This window comes from Ascidiella aspersa, chromosome 1 (assembly GCF_963924565.1).
Source record: "Ascidiella aspersa chromosome 1, kaAscAspe10.2, whole genome shotgun sequence".
Taxonomy (NCBI): Eukaryota; Metazoa; Chordata; class Ascidiacea; order Phlebobranchia; family Ascidiidae; genus Ascidiella; species Ascidiella aspersa.
Genome location: NC_139447.1, coordinates 15,352,709 through 15,362,141, shown reverse-complemented (window position 1 = coordinate 15,362,141; position 9,433 = coordinate 15,352,709). Strand labels below are relative to the sequence as shown.

Here is a 9,433-nt window from a genome sequence, read left to right as displayed (position 1 = left end):
TTTGAAAAGAATGCAACATTAGAAATATATGATATAACTGTCAGAATTGCAAGCCTAACAAAACAGTAGCTTTATCAGAGCACTGCACGGTTTTATTGCAACAGTTCAATTTCTATCTTCCGACTGCTCAGGAAACCAGGAACGTCCAATCAGCTTCCTTGATATCCGGTAAGTTCTGCCTAGATATTTTTCTTTTTACATTAAATGTTAAACAGTTAAAGTTATAATACGCAAGAGTATGTCTGTGCTTCATAATTGAAAAATAAATTATGTTTTTAATCGTTTTCTGAATCGTAATGTAATTACAAAACAACAATTTCTTATTTATATTTTGTACAAAGTTAGAACAATAATTTTACAAAATTCGGATCCACCTTTAAGAATTTTATGTGCCATTTCTGCTTAATTCTCGAGTATTTTAAATAGGTTTTGAGGACATTTCTATATAGTTTGTTACACCCAATTAAAATGCCTAGACGTTAGTTTAAATGGTTTAAATAAAAAATTTTACTTTATTTAAATTCAACAATTTTGTTTTTAGTTATATAATTAAACAAATCTTGTATAATATGATGATGTGTCTAATTGGGTAAACCGCGTTTTCGTTGTATAAAAATCGTTGTAACCAGAACATAACATTTTGGATTGTTGCAAACTTGCGCGGTATAGCTGATGGTTATGTTATTAATGAATTGTGACAGCGAAATTCGATATTTCCCTTTTCATGTCTCCAAATTCTAGCGTTTCAAACGCTGGGAGGCCTTTTGAAAAAAACAAGCTCTTGGTACAAAGAAAAATAAAATGTTATGCTCTTTTCAACAATTAATTACATAAAAAAAAATTTTAAAGTCAATTCTACAAATGGTTTTACAAAAAAAATGTTTTTATAGTTGCCTGTTCTGAATAAATTCGAAACAAAAACTACAATTCTTTCGAAACAGTAAGCAAACGGCTCGCGAAAGCTCCTTAGCAGGTGACAATCTGCAACAATTTCCAGCAGTTTTGCACATGCCGCTTGCTTTTGTAAGCCACAAGCGGACATGGACTAAGGAAGTCAAGTTTTCCGATGCAATTCCGATTTCGGTGTTTATGTGAGCACTTCATGCCACTTTGCTCTAGGGAAGCAGAAGCTTCGACAGACTTCTCCGACCGGACACTAGGGCACGATTGATCAGACGTAATCCACGGCTTTGATTTTCCGCCTTTTCGCCTTTTGGCATTTGTTCGGCTTAGGTCGTGCCGCTGGGAGTGTGTTATTTGTAAACAAACCGCACGTGCTTCCTAAAGAGTTGTAGATTTATTTGTACAGCAGAACATCTCGGTCTGTGGCCATCCCATCATCAATTTATTGGTAAAGGCCATTCAATAATTTCTATCCCCATAACCAAACATAAATATATTAATAAGAAGACGAGAACAACACTGTTTGTCCATTTTGCTCAATGCATAGTAACAATTGCATCATTTTGATTTTTAGTATAAAATTAACATAGGGTAACAAGATAAGTCGAAACTTTTAGAAATCATAGTTTTGTTTGTTTTTGTTCGATGTATAACGTGCGAAAGCGCGAAATTCGCAGCTATTGCTGGGTTTGTGCAAGCTTGCAATCCTGCTAGTCGTTCGGTTGAGTTTCAGACAAATATGATCGTATCGGTGGTCGGCAAGTCTGCTGTTTCATAGCAACGATAGCCTAATACAAATCATCGTGCCACGCAAGCCGTTGCACGATGCGTTGCGCAGAGACGTGAGTGAGCCACGCTCGTGCGCGAGCTTGACTGGCACCACAGCGAACAATAAGCGAGCACTTCCTCTAATTTATAAAGTAACAGCGCCAACATCAGCAAGTCTGCTTCGGACACTAAGCCGCTACAACCTGGGATTATTAAAAGAAAAATTGCAAACAAATGAAATTAAACAGAAAACAAATAACCTATGACATGATTAGTTTACCGTGTTTACTATATTACCTTTTCAATCTAATTCATTTGTTTGAATAGTATAGAGCAAATTTTCAAATTAGGGTAAATTAATTCTTAAAGTGACATGAAAAGAGACTGTTAAACAAAAGAATAACTCCGTGACTTTGTTTTTCTGGAAATCGTCGATCTTCGTTGACCCAAGGACACAGAGTAAAAAATCTAAGCAAGGCTGACCTACAGCGGAAGTTAAAACCTATTGCAACTTCCACCGCTCACATGATAAGTCACACGGTATATTGCAAGGCCAGTGATCGATTGTATTACTTCAACAGTTTTTAACTTAGCCAGGTACAAAAGGGCAGAAGTCGCCAAACGTGAATACGGGTCCCAAATAGTTCTATTCACGATATTTTTTTTGTATTTTTAGCAGTTTAAAAAAAAATGTTTGTCCTTGCAAAACTAATTTCTTTTTTAGCCTCATGCGAGGCCGACCATCGTGGGTTCTCAGGCGATCCGACTCCAGGCCCATACTGTTGCAAGCCAGTCTGTCGTACTCTGAATACAGGATTACAGGATGTGACGCAATTTCCTCTATAGGCCTAGAACAATCCTCCATCGCGCGCTCCCGTCTCTTTTTCTCTCGCCTGGCGTGGCTCTTTCGGTGGTGCCGGGCGAGCTCCCAGCCCGATGAATGTGCGCCGTCGCTTCCTTTATAATCCTGCGCCCAGCTATATAGAGTAGCCTACTGCGACGGATTTGCAGACAAAATGACAAAGGCGAAAATCACCCCAAGCAAATATTGCATGGGAAAATTCCAAATGTTAAAACAATAATGAATAGAGCGAACAATTATTAGGTGAAAAGGCGAAAATTCCATCAACAATCTCTGAAAGACAATTTAAATATTTTATCATATTTTACAAGTTTATTTAACTGTAACTGTTTTTTAGGCGAAAGTCGAGTTGCTGATCAACCGAGATACAGACTTCAAGGTCCATCGAGGACCCAAATATGTTGAGGTAAAAATAACATTTGTAACCGATTGTCAAATAGCTGCCAGATTAAAACGGCCTTTACCCGCACCAGTGTTGTAAACAAGTTATTTTGTATTAACCATGTTGCAGTCAAGTCATTTGTTAAATACCTTAAGTTTAATTCAAGTCATTTGTAAAAATAATTTGTTTTTGAATAAATAAGAAGTCAAGTCCCCGTCAAGTAATAATTAAAGCAAGTCAATTCCTCGTCAGGTCGTTGTCATAAATATTAAACGTTAAACTATTAAAATATGTGAACTCGTCCCACTATGAGTAATTGAGTATGATAAATAACTAAAAAAATACCCAATAAAAACAGTTTATTTCCACCCTAGTCATTTGACCGAAAGACTTTTGACAAGTCAAGTCAAGTCATTAGAAAACAGTGACTAAAGTGCGCGTAATTTAAGTCATTACAACACTGACCCGCACTAAAGAAACGTAACCAAAAATATCATGCACAAGTAGAGGCCTGTTTATGTTAGGTGAAAAGACAGTAAGGCTTTTAACACAGGAGGACTATGAATAAACTATACGAACGTTTTAGATATAAAAATTCATTATAGAAAGGAAACAAAAGCGTTATATACGCCGAGTAACTTTGCTGGATGCGAAAACTTTTTGTTGGTTGCACCCAAGTAATATATGCAAAACTGCATTTAAGCACCCCTGTAAACATTTTTTTTGTTGTTGTAGCTACCTTTTTTATTCAGCGTAAATTTGCACAACCTCTGACATCAACCCTGATTTTCAAAGAACGCAATTGCTTTGTTTTCGCTAATATAACCCGTAACGAACGATTAGGATAAAAATGAAGAAGAATTATAATTGGCTAAGTATTGTATTTTAGCTTTGACTGTACTTTGGTACAGTTTAGTAAATTATAAAAGCCAAAAACGTTATAAAATGTCCTATTAGCTTTTTGCTTTGCACGTAAAGAAACCGTCTCGAAATTTGTGTCACGTTGAAACAGGGGGTAGTAATTGGCATGGATTTTTTTACCTAAAATACCGTGTCGAGTTAATTTTAACAAGATTAAAATACGCGATAGCGTTTGTAATAATTACGACATTGCAAAACTCCTGAAACAACAATCAGCGAAATGTTTATGCTATCACGTGAATAAAGAACTGGATACATGCTACATGACATAAGTCTATTCATAAGCAGGTCACTATGATACTTTTACGCCTCGATAGTGTGCATTGAACTGTTAATGGCGAAAATCTAACGCTAACCACAAAGTGATTCACGACTTTGAATATTTAATGTGCATACGGTACGATATTGGATATGCTTTCAATCACTCACATTAAATGTTGACATCTCACGAGTGAGTGTAGTTTTAAAACTTGCTTTAAACATCTTTACTTATCATTTAAAAACTCATTTTTGTATTTCCTTTCTATTCATACTCACAGCGTAAATGCTGTACCGGAAGACTTTTCAGTAAAATCAAGAAGGACGGCATCGGATCTAACATCTTCAGTGCACGGGGACGTTAAGCAGGAACCATCCTCTATCGATGGCCCCGTTAATGGATCGTTCGAATTGCCAACCGACGATCAAGCCACAGACCTCAGCTTCAACATGTACAACAACATAAAGCGAGGACCTAGCAGCCCAAACTCGCTCTTCCGCAACAATCCTGATCCTTATTTGGGTTCGAGCTCTCAGCGTTCGAACGGAGTGGATGACCTAAGTGGACGCGATGGATTCGACTTGAAATCGGACGCTGGCAGTCCCTTTGTTGCTCCTTCAACTGATTTAGGAGAATCACAAACTTTCTCATCGTTTCTTACTTCGAACCCGAGCACCACACACCAGCACATAAGCAGCAATAATGAGAACATCTCAAACAACCGGAACTCGCGCATGCGCACCACCCAGGGCGGCCATGTCCCTGTATATCGCCCCGCAAGCACCGAAAGCCATTACTCAAGTGCACGGAACTCACTTCAGCCAGCTGCCGATGTCCGATCGTCCCCGGCCTTGCCACAGTCGGCGCAAAACTCGGCGGGAAGTTTACCTTCACCTCCGTCTCCAAAGACGCAAAACGCCGGTGCCACCACTGGAAACGCATTAAGCACAGCAACCTCTTCCTTCACTCCCACAGGTTTCGATTTTAATGCTGCTGGTTCAGCTTTTAAGCCTTTGTCGAACAATTACCCACAAACTCATCACTACGCCAATCAGCCTTCCCCTGCTGGTTCTTATCACCACGGACCAAGTCCTCCTTTGCCCGGACAACCTGGCCACTTGAGTCAACAAAACTCAATTCATTCGCCGTCGAGCCTTCTAGATACCCATTGTTATCCTCCGGTGGATCCTGTCGGATACGAATACGAAACTAGCTACAACGGAGCCAGAAGGCGGCCCACTTCATCTGCTGAGAGTGACCAGCACAGGTCATCGGTACCAACCCCCACTGACAACTCGAACCATGGAAATACTGAAGGCGAACCGACGAAACGTGTCATTGTGCCAGCAGGTAGATAACCGTATTTCCTAAGGCAATATTTTGCCATCTTTAATGGTTTTATTCTAACAGATCCGATGGCATGGACATACGGACACGTGCAAGAGTGGGTTGAGTGGACGATTACTGAATACAACTTAAGCGGAGTAGACACCTCAGCTTTCACTGACTTGGACGGCAAAGGACTTTGTGGAATGACTAAGGAAGATTTTTACCGCATTACCAACTCTAAGAACGCCGACGTCTTTATGAGCCACCTCAATTATTTAAGAAGTAAGTGTATATAATTTTTAGGTGAAATCTCCCAGAAAAACGCCCCTAACAATGGTTCGAACGGTGCATACGGAAACAAACTTTGCACACTAAAGCTTTTTTCAGAGCAGAATCAAACAGTGTCATAAGAGATTGTTTGTTTCCCCTTAATAATAAATGAAGCTATAGTTCAACTAAAATATTGTTTAGGGAAGAAGTGTTTGTCCAAGGCGTATTTTTTAAGTACGCTATTGAATTGCTTCAGTTTTGCTTACAAAATCCTTTTGAACCTGAGTTCAATTAGTGTATTCATGGTATCGAACTATAACCACAAACGGTGTACTGCCTAATTGTATGTATGTATTTATTTTAAAGCAATCAACAATGTTGTACGTATGGCACAAATCATCTTGTATTACCTTCAGGACACACCGGACCCCTTCCCAACCTCAGCTCTGACGACGTAGAAAACATTATCCAGGGCGGTGGAGCGGCAGGCTACCGGTATCCAGGTGGACCGAATAGTCAAAGAGTGTGTTATCCTGCTGAATCGGGTTTCGCGGAAGTGGGGGGACCAGCTGCAAGGAATTCACGATATCCATCTTCAAACTATTCCAACAATTCTAACGATGGTAAAGGTAAAGACAAGTTGTATTACAACAAGAAGAGAGTTATTGATTTGAATAAAAATAAACTTGGATCATGGTATGTTATTACAACAGGCCGGCGAGACAGTTGTGCTTAAACGCTTTGCTTTGATCAGGCTTCCATGAATAGTCTTCGTCACCAAAGATTTTATATTTGCCATAATATCTATGCTTGTCATGATAAAAACCCAAAAACATAAGCACTGATCTCGGTTGACCATCGGAAAAAGATCATTTACGAAATGATTGTTTGTAGGAAACATGAATCAACTAAATTTCATATTGAAATCGATTTTAGTGCGAGGAATTTGACATAAAACTCAACAGTAATAACAGCTTATAACGCATAAGTTAGATCGTTTAAAAAGTAGTAAGAACGCTACACAACCTTGTCCGGTTACATCCACTACTTCTTCCTAGCGTAAACACGGGTTTGTTGTCATAGGTGCGCAACGCAATCCGACACCCAACAATCCTCCAAACATTGACCCCTACAAGCTGTTCGGTCCGACAAGCGCCAGGTTGTGCAATCCTGGAAGTGGACAGATTCAGCTCTGGCAGTTTTTGCTTGAGCTGCTTAGCGACCAGAACAACTCCATGTCGATCACGTGGGAGGGAACAAATGGGGAGTTTAAAATGGTTGATCCTGATGATGTGGCGCGCCGCTGGGGAGAGCGCAAGAGCAAGCCCAATATGAACTACGACAAGCTCAGTCGGGCGCTAAGGTAAGTGACTTTCGTTGCGCAATTTTAATATGCAAACTTGTTATGCATTGCTTTATAGATACTTGCAAACTTACATTTACAACAAATGCGTATGCGTTAAATCTTATAAGGTTTTCGTTAACAAACAGACGGCAATTCGTTTGTTAACCAGCAATGATAAAAAGAAAAAAGTATTTTATTAAAGATTCCTTAATTTCGAGCGTTTTTCCGTTATGTTTTCTCAAGTTTGTATACATTTTTACATTTATCTATTCATGCTGGAAGTGTTTTACCAAATACCAAACTCTTATCGTTTATTTCCAGGTATTACTATGACAAGAACATTATGACAAAGGTTCACGGAAAGCGCTACGCCTACAAATTTGACTTCCAAGGACTGGCCGCGTCGCTTAATCCCCAGCCTGACCAGCAGCCGTACGGATACCCCGACTTCAAGCATCCCATTTACCGCTCTCACGATATGCATTTCGCGCAACCTGGGCCCCACGCCTACCCCCCAATCACTCACCCCGCAGCTTACCAAGCACATCAGAAGCATCCATACATTCCGTCACCACCAGGACGCTCTCCTTCATATGCGCCACACCCAGGTGCATTGGGAGGCCAATACCCGTGGCACCCCGATCTGGCCGGGTATACGCATGTCACTTCAATTCCAGCGCCGTCTCATTTAGTTGACATCGATGTCCCGCTGCAGTCAACTGCCTCTAACCAGCCGTTGCCCCCCACGTCATTTTACAATTAACCCTCGGTAGCAGAAAAATGTGGTGTTGCATGATTAAGTAAAGAACGACCGATCAAAGTTCATTTGTGTTTTGTCGCTTGTGGCACGCGTGCCCAATACTAAAACAAGATTTTCAAATTGCAGTTTTGTTTCTTTTTAATACTAATATGTTGCTTTCTCAAGTGCCTAACTACCCTGATTTTGCCGGTTACATGTTCGTTCAAAATAAATCCCATATATCATAACACTGATTATAAAAAAGCAACACAAATTTTCCACTGAAGAAGTATCAAAAACAGCAAACTATTATACCCTTTAATAGCTTCTTTTATATCTATAACTTTCAAGTGTTCTCCACATTAACATTCCACATGATTTCATGATTTTCAAGGCTGTTTTCTGTCTATTTAACTTCGTTTCGTTGCATTGCAAAGACAAAATGTTCTTAATGACAAGTACCAGTGGGCGTTTTGTCGCCACCAAGTGCCAATTTTTCAAACGCTCATCTCGGCGACATTAAGAAAGCAAGCATATTCTATGGAGCTTTTGTCGGTGAAAGCTTCTCTAAGAAAACGAGTTTGACCTTTATAACACTCGCAATCTTTCGATAATTAAAGTTTGTTGTTATTTACTTACTAACCATAAACAAAAGAAACATTCCAGGTGCTTTTTGCCGCTTCGCTAGGTGTCAAGTGTGTCTTATTTTAACTTTTTTTCGCAGTGTGCTGCCTTGCTTGCTGTCAATTTTGAGGCCATTTCACACAGTTTATCTATATGTTATTATTGACTTTGTGGTTGTTGAAGTGACAACTATATAGAGAGCGATTTTGTCGATCGTGTTGAAAGGGTGGCCATCGCTTGCCTTGTTTTTTTTTAATTAGTGCTATTCGCCTTTATAATACAACCTACCACAGAAAGTTATGAATAACAATCGTTCCTTGACTGTATTCTGAAATAAAATATTTTATTTTGTATATTTGTAATAACGACATAAGAAAAGCTTTTAGTCGACTTTATACATTAAAGGATATTACTTATTTTGACATTCGACTTAAAGTATTAACTGACTCATTATATTGTTGATGTAAACCTGTTTTGGCAGTTTCCCTCTAACGAAAATTTACATAGCAAACATTTTGTTGATCAAAATAGTTTTTATATAATTTACGAATGCGAGTTTATATCATTAGAATATGACCTTCGCTAATTGTCGGTGCGAAACTATAACTACCCTTGCGATAATAATATATACAGTCGGAACTACGGCGAAATATTTGTGGAAAACTGTTATGCTCTGTGTTGTACGTTGCCTTTCGTCGTGCGTGTTTCATTTAAATGTCAACTCGTACTCTTGTTTTGTGTCTTTGTGTGCGTGAAATTTGCTTACAACTTTTGTTAAGTCCATGCTTAGTGATATATTTGAAGGTCGTCAAGTTCAATTGGCGATGCGACCCGTCGAGATTATAACTGCGTAGCGCAAATCCATGTAAATAAAGCGCATTTTAATTTACCGTCTTTGGTTTATTTTATCTGCCACAGCCTGATATTTCCTATTCAGACTCGTTTGCATACGCAGAAACTCGATAAATCGTTGTTGTATTCATTTAGTTGCCGCCGCCAGAGTTCGATGTTTTTTAACGTGCTGCCCTGAT

General features: G+C 39.2%; 1 protein-coding gene across 1 annotated transcript; it reads left to right on the top strand.

Annotated features, from left to right (window-relative positions):
- Positions 1 to 9,433, top strand: LOC146168002 (uncharacterized). Its single transcript, XM_083381704.1, has 7 exons — positions 1 to 168; positions 2,871 to 2,939; positions 4,376 to 5,445; positions 5,506 to 5,706; positions 6,111 to 6,323; positions 6,778 to 7,057; positions 7,361 to 9,433. Exons 2-7 carry the CDS (start codon positions 2,932 to 2,934, stop codon positions 7,800 to 7,802), a joined length of 2,214 nt encoding a protein of 737 aa, XP_083237830.1. The 5' UTR covers positions 1 to 168; positions 2,871 to 2,931; the 3' UTR covers positions 7,803 to 9,433.

Bases quoted from the DNA above. Each gene is read 5' to 3' on its own strand.
- LOC146168002 (XM_083381704.1), top strand. The intron at 5,707-6,110 runs GTAAGTGTATAT...TATTACCTTCAG, and splicing joins CCACCTCAATTATTTAAGAA to GACACACCGGACCCCTTCCC. The intron at 7,058-7,360 runs GTAAGTGACTTT...GTTTATTTCCAG, and splicing joins AAGCTCAGTCGGGCGCTAAG to GTATTACTATGACAAGAACA.